Here is a 20170-nt window from a genome sequence, read left to right as displayed (position 1 = left end):
AAACAGCCCAAATGCCCATCAACTGGAGACTGGATAAAGAAAATGTGTTTTTTTAATAAAATGGAGTACTACTCAGCCATAAAAAATGAGAAATTAGAGACATTTATAGCTAAGTGGATGCACATTGAGGTGATACTCTTAAGTGAAATAAATAGGACACACATGTGTAAATACCGAATAGTTCCTCTAGTGTGAGAAACTGAAAGTGTAAATAAGGACTAAATGTATAATAGGTAATGTGAAATAGGAAGAAAAGGGGCAAAGGGGAAGGAAGTGGGAGGGCTAGGGGAAAGGATAGAAGGGAATGGGATTAATATGAGAAAATGGAAAACTAGGAACAAAATCTTTGTAAATAGGGAGGAATGGAGGGGTTGAAGGGAGGGCTGGGCAAGGGTGAAAAATAAGAACCAAGAGAGACTATGTAAAGGTGCAAATTTCCAATGATGAATGTCATTATATTGTATACCTAAAATGTACCGATGATTAGAATGAATGATCGATAATGCAAAATAGGAAGAAAAGGTCCAAAGGGGTAGGGGTAGTGGGAGGGGCAGGGGAAAGGAAAGAAGGGAAAGGAAAAATGCTGAGAAATGGAAAAAATGGAAATAAAGTCTTTGTAAATAGGGAAGTGTGGAGGGGGTGAAGGGAGGGCAAAGAATGGGGAAAAAATAAGAACCAAGATGCATTATGTAAAGGTACAATTCCCACTGAGAAATGTAATTGTGTTGTATACCTACAGTGTACCAATAAAAGAATTTAATACCAAAAAAAAAATAGAAAAGCCTCTATGGTTCATTTTGAAACTTTGAGGGAAATGATACCCATCTGATTTAAAGTTTAGGTTTAATTACCTTTTGCAAATTTCTTTGGTAGCATAGGTAGTCAAAAAGTAAAAGTAGTTTTAAATTTCAGACATAAAGAGAACAGCATAAAAGCTTTTTAAAATATGGAGAGGATTTTATTCTAAGTAGGTTGTATCCAGAGCAGGAAAATCAGGATTGCTTTTGTATAATATTTTGAATTCTCTTTATTACCATGAAAATTATATAATCCTAAATCCCCATCTCTGTTCCTTACTTAGGGACACAGTGACTTATCAGAGATTTTACAAACTTTCTACAAGGTAATAATGTGTTTTAAGTTAAAATTGTGAAAGGTAATTTGACATCATTATAGCACTTTTTTAGACAATAAAGATGTCTTTACAGGGAAGGTCCTAAATACACATGGGGATGTGGTGGTCAGCCCTGCAGGTGGGAATACTGTGTTACATTCTGCAGAAAGTTGAGGAATACAGTATTGGTAATGTAAATTTCTACTACCTGAAGTTTTTCACTTTAGTGTTAATAATCTATTTATATTGAAAGTACTTCGGCAACATTGTTCTCAGCATCATCCTGGTGCACAGTAGTGGTATTAATAAATCCAACTCTATAATAGTAAAACCCTTAGCTAGCTTCTAGAGTTCTGTCTCAGACCTAATATAATTGCAACAGTACAGCCATATCTGTATCTGAAGTGTTTGGGACCATAACTAGTCTATTATGAAGCTTTGAAGAGCCAAGAATTTCTGCTACAATTCCAGCATCTATCCATTTAACACACACTTTAATGGTTCATACTTAGTGGTTTCTGGTCATTTGGTATGTAGTCTAGAAATAGCCTAAACGTCTTAGTGAGCCAGGAACTGTTTCTTGGGACTTGAGAGAACATCCCCACTATATGGGGGGCTGCAAATTACTGGCCACCATTTTTAGAGATCTGATTCCACAGGCCTAGGAATATGATTTTTAACCAGATAACCCAGGTGATTTTGAGGCAAATGGTGGTGACAAACCTTTAGAAACATTTTGATATTGTTTTCAATTTCTGTGAACCTGCATTTCCTTGGATCTCATGACTGAAAAAGTAAAATAAAATGAAATATTTATTAAAAAGAGAAAAACTGATGTATATACTATATAATGTATATACACACAGGACCTGCTTTTATAGGTATATGACCTGTTTAGCTACATAAGCCCCATGTTCTAGGGACTTGGGCTTTTCTTAATATTCTTCATCTGTTGCCCTCTTGAAATTATTAGTAATTTTTGACCAAGGAATCAAAAGGAGTATTTTCATTTTTCCTGGGCCCTGAAAATTATGTAGCCAGCACTCTATATAAGATTTTATCATATGTTACTAAAATTGTGTTCTTTGACAAAGGTGAATTGTAGTTATTCAATGATTTCTTACGTGTTAGTATTAGGCTATAAACTTTAAGGCCATTTCTGAGCTTTAGAGATGAATGGGTTTCGTTCATTATAAGATCCAGAATAGGAAATCCTCAGAGTATAATTTTATTCAAGGAAATTAAATTTTAATTCCCAGTCCTAAACATAGACACCTATGCTTATATTATTCTAATATGCTATTCTTTTTTCTCCCAGGATGGTACAAAACAGAAAAGGGAGCGAAAGAAAACAGTGTCATTCAGCAGCATGCCGACAGAGAAGAAGATCAGCAGTGCAAGTGATTGTATCAATTCAATGGTTGAGGGTTCAGAACTCAAAAAGGTTCGCTCCAACTCTAGAATATACCATAGGTATTTTTTACTAGATGCTGACATGCAAAGCCTGAGGTGGGAGCCATCTAAGAAGGATTCTGAGAAAGCCAAGATTGATATCAAATCCATCAAAGAAGTGAGAACAGGAAAGAATACAGACATATTTCGCAGCAATGGCATTTCAGACCAGATATCTGAAGACTGTGCATTTTCAGTCATATACGGAGAGAATTATGAGTCACTTGATTTGGTTGCCAACTCTGCAGATATTGCGAACGTCTGGGTTACAGGACTTCGGTACCTAATTTCTTATGGAAAACATACTCTTGATATGTTAGAAAGTAGCCAAGACAACATGAGGACTTCTTGGGTTTCACAAATGTTTAGTGAAATTGATGTAGATAGCATTGGACATATAACTCTGTGTAATGCTGTGCAGTGTATCAGAAACCTCAATCCTGGTTTAAAAACAAGCAAAATTGAACTTAAGTTCAAAGAATTGCATAAATCCAAGGACAAAGCTGGTACAGAAGTCACAAAGGAAGAATTTATTGAGGTTTTCCATGAGCTTTGTACTAGACCTGAAATTTATTTCCTTTTGGTTCAGTTTTCAAGCAATAAAGAATTCCTTGATACTAAAGATCTTATGATGTTTCTTGAGGCAGAACAGGGTGTGGCACATATAAATGAGGAAATAAGCCTTGAAATTATTCACAAATATGAGCCATCCAAAGAGGGCCAGGAAAAGGGCTGGCTCTCCATAGACGGGTTCACTAATTACCTTATGTCACCTGACTGTTACATATTTGATCCAGAACATAAGAAAGTCTGTCAGGATATGAAACAGCCTTTGTCTCATTACTTTATAAACTCATCTCATAATACATACTTAATAGAGGATCAGTTCCGAGGTCCCTCTGACATCACAGGATATATCCGAGCTCTTAAAATGGGTTGCCGGAGTGTTGAGTTAGATGTATGGGATGGGCCAGATAACGAGCCTGTAATTTACACAGGCCACACCATGACCTCTCAGATAGTCTTCCGCAGTGTCATTGATATTATTAACAAGTATTCGTTCTTTGCTTCAGAGTATCCTCTTATTTTATGTGTAGAAAATCACTGTTCTATCAAACAACAAAAGGTAATGGTTCAACACATGAAAAAAATTTTAGGAGACAAGCTCTATACAGCATCACCCAATGTTGAGGAATCTTATCTACCATCCCCAGATGTCCTGAAAGGGAGAATACTAATTAAAGCAAAGAAGCTATCTTCAAATTGCTCTGGAGTAGAAGGAGATGTTACTGATGAAGATGAAGGAGCAGAAATGTCTCAGAGGTTGGGAAAAGAGAATGTGGAGCAACCCAACAGTGTGCCTGTGAAGCGATTTCAGCTTTGCAAAGAACTGTCTGAACTGGTCAGCATCTGTAAGTCAGTTCAGTTCAAAGAATTTCAGGTGTCATTTCAAGTCCAGAAGTACTGGGAAGTCTGCTCATTTAATGAAGTGCTTGCCAGCAAATATGCCAATGAAAATCCAGGAGACTTTGTAAATTACAACAAGCGTTTTCTTGCTCGGGTCTTTCCTAGTCCCATGAGAATTGACTCTAGTAACATGAACCCTCAAGATTTTTGGAAATGTGGTTGTCAAATCGTGGCCATGAACTTCCAGACACCAGGACTGATGATGGATCTGAATATTGGCTGGTTTAGGCAGAATGGAAACTGTGGCTATGTCCTTCGGCCAGCCATCATGAGGGAAGAAGTCTCATTCTTCAGCGCTAATACAAAAGACTCCGTCCCAGGAGTCTCACCTCAGCTTCTTCACATTAAAATCATCAGTGGGCAGAACTTTCCCAAGCCCAAAGGCTCAGGTGCCAAAGGTGATGTGGTGGATCCCTACGTCTATGTGGAAATCCATGGAATTCCTGCGGACTGTGCAGAACAAAGGACAAAAACAGTGCACCAGAATGGAGATGCTCCCATTTTTGATGAAAGCTTTGAATTTCAAATCAACCTACCTGAACTGGCCATGGTGCGCTTTGTAGTGCTAGATGATGACTATATTGGGGATGAATTTATTGGTCAGTACACAATTCCCTTTGAGTGTTTACAAACAGGCTACCGCCATGTCCCCCTGCAGTCTTTGACTGGAGAGGTTCTTGCACATGCTTCTTTGTTTGTCCATGTGGCTATTACTAACCGAAGAGGAGGAGGAAAGCCTCATAAAAGGGGCCTTTCTGTGAGAAAAGGGAAGAAATCCAGGGAATATGCATCTCTGAGAACATTGTGGATTAAAACTGTGGATGAAGTGTTCAAGAATGCCCAGCCCCTGATACGGGATGCCACAGATCTGAGAGAGAACATGCAGGTATGTTTGTGTTTGAGTATCACCCAACAGTTTTTCCACTTAGGACCTATCCATAGTTTATGAGTATGTTGGAGGGTTGTTTTTAAACAATGGTATATTTAGTTGTGAATAATTAGTAAATTCCTGTTGGTTATTAAATGTTTACCACTAGTCATATTTCTTAATTAAATTTCCATAATGGCAGTTGTTGAAACTTTTGATTGCATATTAGAATAAACTAGTCTTGTTGGTGCCTTACTTATCACTCATTCTAGTTCCTGTTAATGACTAACAGTTCCCCATTTTTCCTAGTAATGTGCAGGGGAATCTCTGATGTTATGAATATGGTCCTTAGCTGGAACATAAATTGATGACTTATCAAAACAAAAGGGATATAGATTAAAGTAAAAGGGACATGTTCCAGACCTTCCTTACATAGCTATAGTGCTGGGAAGAGAGTAGGCCCTTAAATGAACCAATGTGTTTGTATGATTTTAGAGGATAACTAAATTTTATAGTGAAAGACATGTGGTATCTTTATTAAAGTTGAAGATAATAATTACCTCAGTATATAGTAGCTGAAAACAGTGTTAGAGATTGTGTATTTACTTAAAGATCGTCTGTGTACCTAGCCCTATATGAGGGCCCATGAGTAGTGTAGAACTGGACACAAAGGCCTGCATCACAGAGGCGACTTAGCCCATCTCAGTGTGGGAGAGTGCTCTGTGTGGTTTATTTATTTTTTAATGACTATTACAAAAATGACACCGGCTGTAAAATCTGACTCAAAAGAAATATTTTCAGCATATTTTTCCTACATACTGGTTGTGTGGATACCTCATGAGTAAAAAAGATCTTCCCACCATACGGACATTATTTTCTTTCTCTCAAGGTAAAAGCATAACTAAAATATAAGCAGTTTCCCCATTTCTGAGGTTACCAGTGGTTTGGTAAACCCTCAGCTCCAAGCAAGCCACATTGTCCATTCTTGGTAGCTGCTGGTGTGAATGTGACCAGAATTCCCTGGGGACCTGCCAGAGGTCAAGCATAATCATTTCTAGAGCCCATATGTGCCTTGAATCCAAACGAGCAGTGGGTGGTGATGCTTAGTGAACACCTGCCATGCACAGGCAGTCTGGCCAAGGGAGTGCAGCAGTGACCAAATACATGGACCGTGTGCCCTCAGGGCACTTGTACAGTAGTTGGAGGTGGTCCATGGGAAGACGAATAAAGCAGTAAGAGGAGAAATAAACAGGACAGCTGCAGATTCAGGTAAATGCTGTGAAGAACATAAAACAGGAAGGTGCGATAAGAGTGATTGGGAGATTTCATTTTAGATATCTCAGTAATTTATTTATATGCATAATGAATTATTTCAATACACAATCAGAAAGATCACATCTAAAGCTTAATTTCCTCCTCTGTAACAAAGTCGCTGAGAGCGTTAAATAAGGATATCTATAATTAATGTATAAGCGGCTAGTACTGCTTAGCACTTGGTAAGTGCTCAAGGATTGCCAGCTCAAGAGACTTCGTACTTTGAGTATTTTCTTTAATTTTAATGCCATACTTCTGGTGATTCGAATAGAGAGAGAGAAGCATTGAGATTGGTGGAGATGCTACCAGAGGAAGGCCAAGGTGACCTAAGGTCCCAATGGGCAGACTCACTCATGAACAGCAGTGTTCTCAGAGATCCTTTAGGTTTGATACTAGTGGCATAAATAGGTAAACAGTCTCAAGTTTCTTCCTTATAAAAACCTCTTTCCTTTTTGGATGACTTGCATATTTGATACTTATCTTAAACCCAATTTGGCTTTTTTTCTTAATCTTTATTTTTTTGGAATACAGAAGCCATTCTTTTGGTTTACTCATAGTTGGATGTCAACATTGGTTCTACCATGAGCTTTGCTCTGAAAGAAGACTTTGTCCTTTGTAAGAATTTTACTTATTTGCATTTTCAGTTCTTTTGATAAATTAGTATTACAAATATATATAACTTATTTACTTTGGAAAATCATTATTTTTTCCAAGGTTAAAATAATCATTAGCCAATTCTGTGGTAGCATTGCCAATAACTGGCAGTTCCAGCATAACAGGTATATCGAGTTTAATTTCCATGAGAGATTAGAACCCCTGGTTAATTACCAAGTGCTTCCTTTATTTCCATTTGACAGAATGCAGTGGTGTCATTCAAGGAGCTGTGTGGCCTCTCCTCGGTGGCCAATCTCATGCAGTGCATGTTGGCAGTGTCTCCCCGCTTCCTGGGGCCCGATAACACACCCCTGGTGGTCCTGAATCTCAGCGAGCCATATCCCACGATGGAGTTGCAGGGAATTGTGCCAGAGGTTCTGAAGAAGATTGTGACAACTTATGACATGGTGAGTCATGTTTGTCTTTTCATGTAGCCAGGGGAGAGAGGTGTCTTACGACAATATGCCAGATGTACTCAGGAGCTCTTCCTGAAGTGTGCTGTCCTATTTCATGCTTCATACACCTAGGTTGGAAAAATAATTCCCTTAGCTTTTCTATATGTGAAAGAGTTTAAATTTTGTTACTATTTTAGAGAGCAAGATTCAAAGACAGTTGCCTAAGTTAGATTAAACATTGAGTAGTTTCTCAAGAACTGTATCTGAATTGATTTCTAAAGGATGCCCTTTTTCTACACATTATTTTGTTTTTGTTTCTCAAAGTGGTAAAGGCAAAAAGTTTAATAAAAAAATTTTTTTTAATGCCATAAGGGACAGGTGGTTCTGTCATGTGACTGTAGTGTGTGATGGTTTCCTCCCTCACAGCAGCTGCTCTGAGACACCTGCATTGGTAATCAGCTTAATGTTAATGACTGTGTCCTCAGGACACCTATACTATTACATTTTTGCACTTAAGATTTATCTTGCATTTTCTTAATTGCATCTTGCTCTTATTGTACTTTGCAATTTATCATAATGCTAAGGAAGACTTTAATGGGTGCGCAAAATCCATTTTAAGCTCCTGATGTAGTTGAAGCTGTCAAAACTAGCTGTGTGGACTTGTAGGGTGACTCCTTAGCCTGGCAGGGTCAAGGATGGTGTGGAATACTCCCTTCCCAAATGAGCCAGGCTGTCATCCTTTATCACCCAGGGTACACAGGGGCAAGTACCTCATTCAACAGCTCCTGCACTAGGAAAGCACAAGCTAAGGCCATATAACATTTGACATCCTCTGACAGAGCTTTCTGTGCTCAAGGACAAAATAGGATTGGCATTGCACACTTTAACAGAAACATTTTTGATTGTTTTATAAATTGGTCTGAAAGCTGCAATTTAGAGAGACTTATGAAATTCAAGGGAAATAAAAAACACATATGGCCAGTCTTGCCCTGCTGTGTTCTGAGGAACTTTGGTTTCTTAAGATATTAGTATATGTCACATGGGGGAAAGGTTCTGTGGTGAAATAATTTGGGGAAATATTGGTCTGAAGAAAACTGATCAACTGTGATCACTGCAGGATTCTTGGGGGCTTTTACTTGCTGGCAAAGTACTTTCTAAGAGGGTGGTAGATAGAGTAGTCCCTGTTTTCACATTGACTTGACCAGTGGGCTGCTATTTCCAAACTCAAAACTTCTGAAGAATACATGTTAGATAATACCTCTTTACTGTTAGGATGAGTAAGTCTGTAAATGTAAGCCAGAAGCATGTAATGTTTTAAGCAACATACCAGTTCATTATCTTTAAAAGCAAAGTTATTTTTTATATGTTCCCCAGTTCCTGTGAAATAGCCACACATTCCAGTGGATGCTTACTATTCCCTGCCCTTTCCTTCTTAGAGTCCATGGTAACATAAGAGATACAAGGGATTGCACACTGGACACTGCAGACAGACTACAGAGAGCGGCACACATCCTGCAGAAAATAGGAAGGCCAGGGTCAAATATATCTGCTAAACCTTCAGTGACACGTTGCTGGGTGCCAGAGGGGCCAGAAAAACAAGCGTGAATGTTCCTTGTCCTTGGGGAGCCATCCAGTCCACTAGAAGGTCGGGGGTAGGGGGATCAACGCAGGAAGCTTATGTTGAGGTTCTTATGGGGGAGAGAGGAGTGAAAAGAAAATAGGGGGAGGGGTAGAAGTAGAGAAGTTTGGGGTGCTTTTCCAAGCTATGAGTTAGACTATCCAGTTAGTTCTTGACACTCAGTTTCATGGGAAGAAGACAGAAGAAGTAGCTGACATTTAGAGTGCTTTTGTTTTTTGTTTTGTTTTGTTTTTTTGGTACCGGGCATTGAACTCAGGACCTTGCATTTGTAAGGCAGGCGGAGGCACCACTGAGCTAAATCCCTGGCCCTAGAGTGCTTTTAAAGCTTGACCCATGTATAAAATCTCCAGGCCTACATCATTAATGAAAACCTAATACCTTCTTAGATATTTTCGTGAGTTCTGTGGCAGTGATGCAGTGACATTTCTTCACGGTAAGCTTTTGAACAGGGACATCCTGAGAGTTGAGTAGTAGTTTCCACGTAGGTGATAACATAACAGACTGGAGCTGAGTGCTGTGTTCAGTGTATGATCCTGGCCAGATTCTCGTGGTTTCATTAAAGCTTCCGAAGGACACCAAAAGCCTTTATAGCACCCACAACTACCTCTGGCACAGGAATTGCTCAGTGCCCCTTGGTTCCCTGCCCTTTCCTTTTCCTGCACTGATAGATGATAACACTTACTACATAACTCTTACTTGCATCTACCTTTTATTTGTGGTATTGTAGAAGTGATAAGACAGAATGTATTAGTTGATATAAAAGTTTTAAATTGTAAAATTACTCTTTTTCCAATGTATGGTTGAAATAGCTGTGCATCAAAATGCTTCACAGTTTATCAATTTTTTCTTTAATTCCATCTAGTAAACTCAAGTTATAAAATATTTAAAATTGAATTTAAATTATTGCAGCAATATTATAACTAATAATATTTTACAGTGCTTTTTAGTGACTAAATGGTTTCTCACCTTGTGATAATTAATTTGTTCAAGCTAGCCAAAAGAATAAATGTTAATGGGAAATGTACAAGGTCTTGGACACCCTGTAACTGTAAATATAACTCTTTATTTTTATAATGCTATGTTGAGCTTGACCCAAAATGAACCTTAGAAGTAAGATCTTACTTCATTTTGTGGACTTCCCATTTATAATTTGTGACCAGAACTGAGAAGTGAGAATAGGTTTAGAAGTTCCTGTCTGGAATGCTTGCCTCATTGCCCATCTGCAATACTGAGGCACATCCTCCTGTGAGGATGGGTACTATGGTGCCTCCTGAGGATGCACAGATGTGTATTATCTATAGGACTGTGATCACTCTTCAATTTCTAGACTCTTACTAGTAAAATGGTGCATCAGAAACATGCCAGTTTCTTTGTGAAAAGGGGGAATGCTGATCATGGGCTGAGTAGTATGTAAGCCAGCATGGAGGCCCTGTTCACATACCTATTATCCTAGCAGAATTGCTAATAGTTTTCTTTTTAAGTCTGAAGAGTTTTTGTTTTCAGAGGTAGGGAAGAAAGGAGGGAGGGGAAAAAGAGACGAAGTGGGGGAGGGAAAGAGGGATGGAGAGAGGGAGAAAGGAGGAGGAGGAAGAGGGGGAGAGGAGGGGAGAGAGGAAGAGGAGAAGGAAAGAAAGATCTTTGTAAAAAATTTAAAAATATTCCTGTTCCGGTGGTTGGTTGTATTGTCCACTACCCTAGGGCCCTGGATTATCTTAATTGCTTCTGTGTTTACCACCAACAGACAAACTTTCAAAACTGTGCTGGTTATGACTTTACCCTATTTGTAGTGCCCTCATAGGTCTTGCAAGAGATAAAATGAAAGCCAGGGACCTAGCTCAGGAAGGTAGGTGTTAAAGTTAGAAGTTAGAAGTTAGAGTTAAAGTTAAAAGTACAGGAAGAGGACCAGGGATTTAGCTCAAGGACCCGCCTGCCTTGCAAGTGCAAGGACCCGAGTTCAATCCCCGGTACAAAAAAAAGAAAAAACGTGCAGGAAGAAGAAGAATCCAGACTCATTCTTCTACTCTGCAGACTACGGGAATTTTAAAAAGAAGGACTGGATCAAGATGGAAAGTGGGAATGACCAAATGTTGTCAGTAGAGGTGGAGTCTGGACATACCTGTCTGGGATAGCAGGCACCAGCAGAAGTTGTGCCTAGAAGCCTGGTGCAGGCAGCTCACCCTTCTTCCTGCTGGTGAATAAAGGCCCTAGTGCTGCATCCTCCCAGAACCTAGAACACAAGTGTGACAGTGGCAACCCTAGGTACAGAAATTGCAGTGCAGGTGAAAGGGGACTTCATGCTAGTGGAGGCTTACTGGCCAGCTTGGACATTTACATGAGGCTTCCTGGTCTCTCTGAGCCCAGTGGTCTTAAGTACTCCATTTCATTTCTGAGAGACTCATCCTTTGAAGGTTTATCTGAGTCACCTGGTCATCCAGACTTCCCAGTCAACTTACCCTCTCTGACTCAGAAATGATCCTTGACTCCCTTTGTTTTGTATCTATCCAATATTTTTTGACAAGTTGTGGCTGGCCTCCATTTTTTAAACCATGTCATTGGTTCTTACCCTACTCCATATTTATTGTATTGCCTTATACAGTGTTGTATTAATTATGACTGTAGAGTCAAGGGTTGTATTTTTTTTTTACTTAATTTATCTGCTTTAGTTAAGAGGTCGTGTTGTGTTCTTCTGAAGTGGAATATAGTAGACATTTAATTGGCTTAGTTCAAAAAAACAGATACTAAGTAAGTAACAGGATGTTCCATTTTCATTGAGATCACCTATTTATAAGCTCTTACCATGTGCAAGGCAATTCTCATTCATCCAACAGCAGCTGTTTACTGAGTACTCTGCCAGTGACACAGAAGAGGCAATATAAAAACTAATACAATCTTTTCTCTCTCTGAAGTGTTTAACTGAAGAGATGATATATGTCCTTAGACAACTAGTAAGATGGTAGGTAGTATTTAAGTAGATAGTACATAGATATTTTAAAATATTTAAACAAATCATGGGAGAAAATGGTCAGTGTCAGGTTTGGGGATTTGGAAGATATGAGGGAACCATTGGCCACTGAGCTGGACTTTAGGAATGAATTGAATGCCAACTGGCCAAGGCCAGCTAACTGCACAGGGTGGGAAGCACAGGTTCTGGGGAATCCACGTAGATAGTAGGGAACCCTTAAATAGTCTCTGGGCTCTGAGAGGATTGCCGTGAAAGAGAACCCACAGACCATCTGTTGAGCTCGTTTATTTTGCAGGTAAGAAAATGGAAACTATCTGGTCCATCAAATTAATTGCAGAACTAGGGTTAAAGCCCAAGTAGTCTCTTTGTCCAGTTTTTTCATGTAGTCCAGATCAGGAAAATCAACCCTGGGATATATGTAGAAGAATAATCAAATACCAATAAATTCCAAGTATCTTTAAAAATAATAATCTAGTGTTATTAGTGTAGGACTTTTAAAGTCAGTTACCTTATTTTTGACTGAAAGTAGAAAATAATTCAGTTTGTCAGTCTTGCCATATACTAAAAGGCAAATTCAGTGAACTTATAGAAAGATAGCAGTAAGTAGATCAAATTCCACTCAAAGGAATTTGATTATGGGCAGGGGATTTAGCTCAGTGGTTTTGCCGCCTGCTGCGCAAGCACAAGGACCTGAGTTTGATCCCTGGTACCAAAAAAAAAAAAGGAATTTGATTACAAGTATTTTAACATCTTTTATATTATCACTTCAAATAACCAGAAACTTAAATATTTTACTTAAAATTTGCATAAATGAACTTGAATATATCTACCAATTGCAGTCATATATCATTGAATTTGTTCTCTCATGCAACTAAAAGCTGGTGAGAAAAAATATGGATTATGTGACCCGAGCTTAAGATTTCTCTAGTGAGCACCTGGATAATTTTTGTAATGCAATGTGCTCAAGCTTGGATCTGCACTGGCGTTTCCAGAGTATCTCCCTTCCTCCACTGATAAGTGATCTAATGCATCATCTTTCAAAACTGAAGTGTTTTTTACCAACCCTTTAGTATTGATGAGAGGGATAATTCAGCTCTCTACCTTTGTTTATTAGACTCAGATTTACCCTCTGGTTAGACTTGAATTATTAAAATTTTGATGAGTTTCATACTGACATATAGAGATCAAGGAGTCAGCATTCTTCCTTTATAAAGAGAAAATACCGGAAATATACTTTGTGAGGTATTGCATAAAACCAAAGTTTTGAAAAATGTTTGCAACTTTTGCTTTTGATTTCATTACAGTTTTTCTGCTATGTGAAATATGTTTCAATCTTTGTAATTAAACATAAGATAAAGTTGTAAGGAGTGAGAAGGAAAGGGGAAAAAGTAATCAGGAGGCGCCCAACTCTTTATGACAGGCTTTACAGTCCTTCATACACACAGATGCTGTCTCTCGGGCAGCCCCCGACTATTCAGAGATTTTTACATGAATTCTTTCTTTTCATTGCAGTTCTTTTGACTACTTTCCATTTGAAATTAGTTTCTATCTTTTCCTTGCAGCTTCACAAAAATCTTGATCTTAATTACCTTCACATTTAATTAAGAAAGCATGCTCTGAGGAATCCATTTATCTAGAAGAGAATAGTAGTTTTTAAAGGGAAGAACAATATGCTTTGTCTAGGAGGATATAGTTTCCACTCTGTATTTTTATATAGGTTGCTGAGTAATCTTAACACGTGACTTTAAATATTTCTTTAAAAAGGATATTTAAAAATAGAATATGTGAAACAAAGGCTTTCTTTTACACAGAAATATTGGCAGCTAGCATGCAGCATCAGGAACATTCTGTTTCATGTTGTTGGTATGCTTGCATGTACTGTACTTTTTCTTAGCACTGCTTAATGCAATGAGTAGATTAATCACACTTCAGAATTAATGGAGTCTCCTGGTCTGAACCATGCCAGAGATGATCTGCACTAAGATTACTATTGATCTCCCTCTCCTTTGTGACTCCTTTTATCATTCTCCTGCCTCAGGACTTGACATTAAAAGCTTCTCTTAATTGCAGGTGTCAACTTTAGCAATTTTTATAACTGTGGAAAAAAGGTCAAATAGCCTAGTGTGCTTTAGGATAAGATGGAGCTAAAAAGGAAAGGAAAGAGGGAGAGAAAGACAATATAGGCACCCTGCAAGAAAGATTAGAAAGTCAGAGGCTGTAGTTTAATTTGGTGTCTGGAGAGGTTCAGTAGATATTATTTCTAAAAGCACTCTCTCTGGAATCATCAAAAACATGCAGCTGAACCATTCCAGAATGGTTTCAGTTGATAATAGAAAGGAAAAGAAATGCTTAAAGATCCAGTGTGATGATGTACCACATGTGTCATCAGATCAGATGGAATAGGCCTCCACGAGGTAACCCAAGTATTAAAACCTTTGGCTTTAGTGGAGTTCAGCATGTTGTCAAATGGTGTTTTCAGAAAAGCTATGATCAGTGGTACAGGTTAAACATCCCTAATCTGAAAACCCGTAGTCTGAATGCTCCATAATCATGTCAGTGTTCAAAAGTTTTAGATTTTTGGAGCATTTCAGATTTTGATGCTCAAACAGTAAAGTTTGGGTAAATATTTTAAAATCTAATATTTGAAATACCTCTGGTTTCAGAAATTTTGGGTAAAAGATTTTTGATTTGTGTGAAGCAAGTCACATATCGTCGGACATACTGTACTAACAGCCTGATTGACAGTGTCTGAGTTAATAGGGACTAATGGCTGAGTCCTCTGCAGCCATATCTGTGCAGAAGAAGGAGCCTGCTCTTGGTACTGAGTCACTTCCTGGGTAGAGTTAGTTTGAGCCAAGGCTAACTGGAGAACTGTTTTTTTACAGTGGTTTGGGGCCACATATTTGGTAGTTTTACTTCTCCATTTAGAGTCTTTCTATTGCTTTTTAAGGGAGCAAAAACATTGCTTATTTTTCAAACATTTCATTTTCCTGAATCTGGTAGAAAGTATGAGCTCGAAAAAGTTTGAGAACTTCTTTCTAAACTTACGCTTTTGCAAAAGAACACTACTGCATTTTTTATCAAATTCACATCACTGAAGTACTGCAGTCTTTTTTTCCTTCATATGCAAAGCAGAAATATTACTTCCTAGGTTCCCATCAGATTCCACATTGAATATTAAATTTTGCTGTAGTATAATTCCCTCAAAGCTTACTTTAAATTTTTTCTTTTCTTGAGCAGAAATGCTTTGTGTTTGCTTCTGCTGTGGCTGAAGACATCTTCAGAGTTGTTTGCTAAGATCCTTTCTCTGTCAAGGACCCATTTTTTAAGAAGGATTTTATACATCTTTATTATTCTATACTTTATAGATAATACACCCAGTTCTTTCTGGGCAGCCATGTGAAAAAGCTGTAAGAAAGGAGCTCCCTCATCTTAGTTTGTTCAGTAAACTTTATGTCTTCCTCCCAACTTGAAATGTACATAAACTGAGTGGAGGTAGCAGTGCTACTATCTTCCCTCTTTCCATGGTCATGATTCTAGGATAGTCCTCTCTTACCTTCTGCTTATGTGACAGAGTTTGAGTTCAGACTTCACACTCAACGCCCATGATAAAGAAAATGTAGCTGTCTTCTCTCTCGGGAGGAGGTGAATATCCCTAAATTTTAGGTCTGTTTGGTAAGCTTGATCTATTGATTGATTTATATTATCTGATTTGGACTGTGCTCCTGTTCCTCTGTGGAGTGGATGCTGGCTGCCCAGAGAAGGTGTGGTTACAGGAATCTCTTTATGTGTCCTTGCCAGAGAATGCCCATCTAAGGCTGACCCTCTCTCATTCTCCCCTTCCTTGCCTTAAGGTTGGCTCTGTGGTGGGGGATTTCCTAGCTCCAACACCTGCAGTCACTCAGGACTAAGAAGTGAACTTAACAACTTTTCTTCCCCAGCTTCTTCCCTCTTTCTGTCTTAAAGCTGCAAACTCCTTGCCCTGCCTTTAGAGGGGGAAGGAAAATCTCCACCATAGGGGCTAAAACTCTATGATCTGTGGTCTGTTTCTTGAAATGCTTAGATAATTAAGAAAATGGTTTTTCTTTGACAAATCTTGACATCCAAACCCTTCATTTGGGTAGAAACCTGAGTAAAACCAATATCTAGTTTGATCTTTAAAACTAAGAAGTATCTTTGTGTTAACAAGTTAGTTGCTCTCCACCTAACCTTTGAAATTCATCCTTTGCCTAGGTGGAAAGCCACAGGGCAACGTGTTTCATAAACCATGGCAATGTATGTGAAAATAAGTGGCTTTTTTCTTACACTGTCCTCGTTATACCTTTGTCATTGCTGAAGCCACCCACCTGGCAGCCTTCCCCTCCCAGTTACAGATTTTCTGGATGGCCCTGACAACATTCTTTGTGAAATATCCTGAAAAAGGCCTGCGTGTTTCAGGGAGGAGCCAGGAAGAAGTGTAGGAGGTATGAGACGACAAGACTGTGGCCGGCTAGAAGGATTGCATTATGATTATTGAGAGAAACAGAGCTAAAGTGCCCTCTAGTACCTGACTATTGTCAGGTGAGTAACATTTTTCTTAGGTCATGGAAAAGTGACATCTTTTTGATGCATTTAGGTTGACAAAGACTTTGTAGTAGGTCTAATAATTGCCAAAGTTTTTATAAAAAAAAGCAGTGGGGATAACTTTTAAGATCATATACCTCATCCATATATTCTTCTAGCAATTGACTCTTTTCAGAAAAAAATTTCATTTCCTACTGAAACAGCTATCAAACACTACAAACTTAGAAACAATTTTTTTTACAGCATCAAGAATTGGTATGATATCTTAAAATTTGTAATTATTCTCGTCTTTCAAAGTAGTATTATTTCTACACACAGTTTTGTGAATTATGATTGTCCTCTTTGTGGAAATTATTTTCAGACAGAAAAGCAATAATTGGAGAAACAAAGAACCTAATTGCCTTTTAGTGTTTGGTAATTTATATATCTGTGTGGTTTGTGAGTTCCACATCCGTTCAGAAGGACACAAATGAGGACTAGCTGACCTAGAACATGCAATTCCAGCTCTGTGATGCATTCAGCCTGCCTCTTCATTTGTGTTTACCTGGCTACCTGTTACTTTGGACCCAGACAAAAGTCCTGTGTCTCTCTGATCCTCTGACCTGAGCTGTTGGCTTGCAGAAGCCTCTAGTAAAAATGTTAGGGATTTCTAAGTGGCTCTGCTTTAAAAGCCACAGTCCAGTTAGGACCTAAGAAACACACCCTCACTGTTTAACTTACTTAGCTGTTCTTCATTCTACCTGGGAAGGTAGCAGCCTGTGTACCTGAGCCTGCAGTTGACCCTTGTGAGCCAGGTGGCATTCTGGATGTTCTCCAGCCAGTTAATGGAGCTGCTTTGCCTGAATGATTATTTTAGCAGTGCTGGCATTAAAGTGTAGCCTAAAATTAATGAGTAAGAATTGTACATGTAAATTTCTTTTTAGAAGTGCTTTACTTTTGTCAGAGATTCATCAAAACAGTGAACCATTTACTGTTACATTGTTGTTCATATTCAGGTTAGAGTTTAGAAATCATGTAAATTACATTGATGATACAATTTTATTATTTAAATTTTTTATGTTACTCAACCATTCTCTGACTTTATAAATTCAAGATCCACTCATCAGGGATTAACCTGATCTGTTGCTACCTGTTTGTATAGCTTACCAGTGGCATATGCCTTTCCGTTTAGAAATTCAGCAGTATTGGAAGGATTGAAATTATTTCAAGTAGTTCTATAAAATCTGCTAGTGTGATACATAGATTGTAAATATAGTGATGAGTTCCACTATATTCATGGACATGTACTTTTTAGATGTGTAATCACATTCTAAGGAATGGAATAATTTGGATAGATTCTACTGTATAAAAGTGAATCTATTAAAATAACAAATCATATAGTCCAGAATTGGCTTGTTTTCTAATAAATATAATTGTTAATATCTACTTGGGGTACCCTCTAGCATCTTTTCTTAGACAGTAAGGTGTACTCATTTCTGACCGTTTTTCTGTTTTACGTTCCTAGTTATGATCTGGAAAATGATTTTTCCAGATGTTTTTCCACCGCCTTTTGAATAATGTGGGGGTTATTTTTCTCCACAGCCAGATGTTTTTCTATAAATAACATTTGATACTTTAATAAAGCTCTGAAGCCTATATTTTATTGGTATATTACATTTGAACTCAAGTTCACAAGAGAAGTAGAATTCAGCATGGCCCATGGATTCCTTATTTCTCGATTTTGCATGGATGGAAAGACTCATCCTCACACTCTCCAGACCTCAGAGCAGTGCACTTGGCTGCTGACTCCTCTCCAGACAGTGAGGACTCCAACAGCCAGCACTGTCACAGTGTTACAACACCTGCCACACTCTTTTCACTTGTATTTCCCCAGATTGCTGTGAAATAACTAGTGATACCACTCCTGCGTCTAATACCAGCAAGCTGATTCTACTGTCAGATGAATTTATCAGGAACAAAAATGGCATTTAATAATGTTTGTAAAGACTTCTCTAACTTAATTAGGGCATTTTAAATTCTGAACCATAAGCAGATTACTCTTCCAGTAAACTCAGTAGGTGGACAATGTGATGTATTAAGAGTTAAGTTTAACTCCACAAGCTTAATTACTAATTAGCTTAAAAATAACATTAAGTGGTTGAAGACATTTATTTTTCTACCATATTAGTATTAATGAAATCTTTAGAGCTAAATGTTACACACACACACACACACACACACACACACACACTTTTTTATATGGAGGCTTTATGTAGGAGATCCTTCATCTACTCATAGAAATCCTTAACTCAATTATTTTCTTTGAAGTCAATGCGGATTTTTCTGTTTTTCTTTATAATTATTATACTCTGACACTAGAAAGAAATCAAATGCAATGATACCATCATTTGTGTCATTATATGGCATGAAATGGTTTTAGCTTTGAATCACTTATCTGAGCCAAAATAAAAGAAATTCTGTCCTTGTGACTAGAAATGGCTCTTTGACTGTGTAGCTAACTTAAATGGGATGGTACTTATTTTTAGTTGACCCAGTATCATTGTTGTTATATGTTAGAATTCTCCATGACCAAAATCTTCTTTTCCCTACATATATTGTGGTGGGGTTTTTTTGGTACTGTGGATAGAACTCAGGACCTTGTGCTTTTGAGGCAGGCATAGTGCCACTAAGCTAAATCCTCAGCCTAAAGTAGTTTTTGTTGTTGTTGTTGTTGTTGTTGTTGTTTTTGGTACTGGGGATCAAACTCGGGACCTTGTGCTTTCAAGGTAGGCCGCAAAACCACTGAGCTAAATCCCTAGCCCTTCCCTACATATATTGTAAAACAAGTGTTTGTCCTTTAAAACTACTAACTGCATTTGATTTTTCATGTTCTTTTCTAAAATGTGTATGTAGCATATCAAGCTATATTGTCTAGAGTCCTTTCAGTTGATTTTCACCAAATGATGTATCATGTGACACTTAAAGCAGGAAGGAGCTGGGCAAGTTATGGAGGCGCACACCTGTAATCCCAGCTACTCTGGAGGCTGAGGCAGGAGGGTCATAAGTTGGAAGCTGGCCTTGGAAACTTAGCTAGATCCTATCTCAAAATTGAAAAGAAACGGGGGAATGTGGTTTGCTGGTAGAGCACTTGTTTAGCATACATGTGGCCCTGGGTTAATCCCCAGTACCACACACACACACACACACACACACTCATACAAACACAGAGCAAGAGATGGGAAAATCCGAGTTTTATATGGCCTGCAGAGTAAGAATGATTTGTACATTTTGCAATGATTGAAAAAACACATGATGTGAAAATTATGTGAAATTCACATTTCATTGTCCATAAACAGTTTTATTGGAGTATAACTGCATTCATTATAAGTACTTTCTCATTACCAGGGCAACAGAAAGTCAGCCTAAAATATTCAGTGTCTGGGCCTTTACAGATGAAGTTTGTCATCCCATCAAAAAGAGGTTCTGGAGACAGTCCTTAAATATACTTGCTATATTTTCAATTTTGATCCAAAAGAACATGATTCCTAGTAGGAGGAGACTAATTGTCTGAGTACTTCTGTCTTGGAAAAAGCCATCAACCCCAATTGTTATGGTCAGAAACCTGGAAAAACAAGAGGGGGAAATTAGAAGAGGAAAGGCAGTGGAAGTTAACGCATGCTCTGATTGTTTATAGTACTGTTGAGACAGGCCTGCTAGGTCAGTAGAAAATGGTAACAATCAAGTAGAGTTTCATGTTCTAATC

At 38.2% G+C, this 20170-nt stretch overlaps 1 protein-coding gene and 1 long non-coding RNA gene across 5 annotated transcripts in view; one reads left to right on the top strand and one right to left on the bottom strand.

The window, feature by feature from the left end:
• Positions 1-20170, top strand: part of Plcl2 (phospholipase C like 2) — a 191235-nt gene that overhangs the window by 105763 nt on the left and 65302 nt on the right. For 3 of the 4 annotated variants that reach the window (XM_087182246.1, XM_021243923.2, XM_087182247.1), the window contains 2 exons: positions 2433-4919; positions 7073-7276. In XM_087182246.1, coding sequence (XP_087038372.1) covers positions 2433-4919; positions 7073-7276 — 2691 coding nt within the window. Of the gene's footprint in view, positions 1-1081; positions 1124-2432; positions 4920-7072; positions 7277-20170 lie in introns of all 4 variants that reach the window. The other variant, XM_087182245.1, reaches the window with a different exon arrangement.
• Positions 7092-15547, bottom strand: LOC147826448 (uncharacterized). The gene is made up of 2 exons (XR_015439551.1): positions 15422-15547; positions 7092-7392 (listed from the first exon to the last, which is right to left on the bottom strand). It is a non-coding gene; the product is annotated as an uncharacterized LOC147826448 (long non-coding RNA).

Source organism: Heterocephalus glaber, unplaced genomic scaffold, assembly GCF_053883595.1.
Source record: "Heterocephalus glaber isolate CG9 unplaced genomic scaffold, H.glaber_assembly_v1.0 deba00001472, whole genome shotgun sequence".
NCBI classification, from domain to species: Eukaryota; Metazoa; Chordata; class Mammalia; order Rodentia; family Bathyergidae; genus Heterocephalus; species Heterocephalus glaber.
This window is presented reverse-complemented; position numbering and strand designations above follow the sequence as displayed.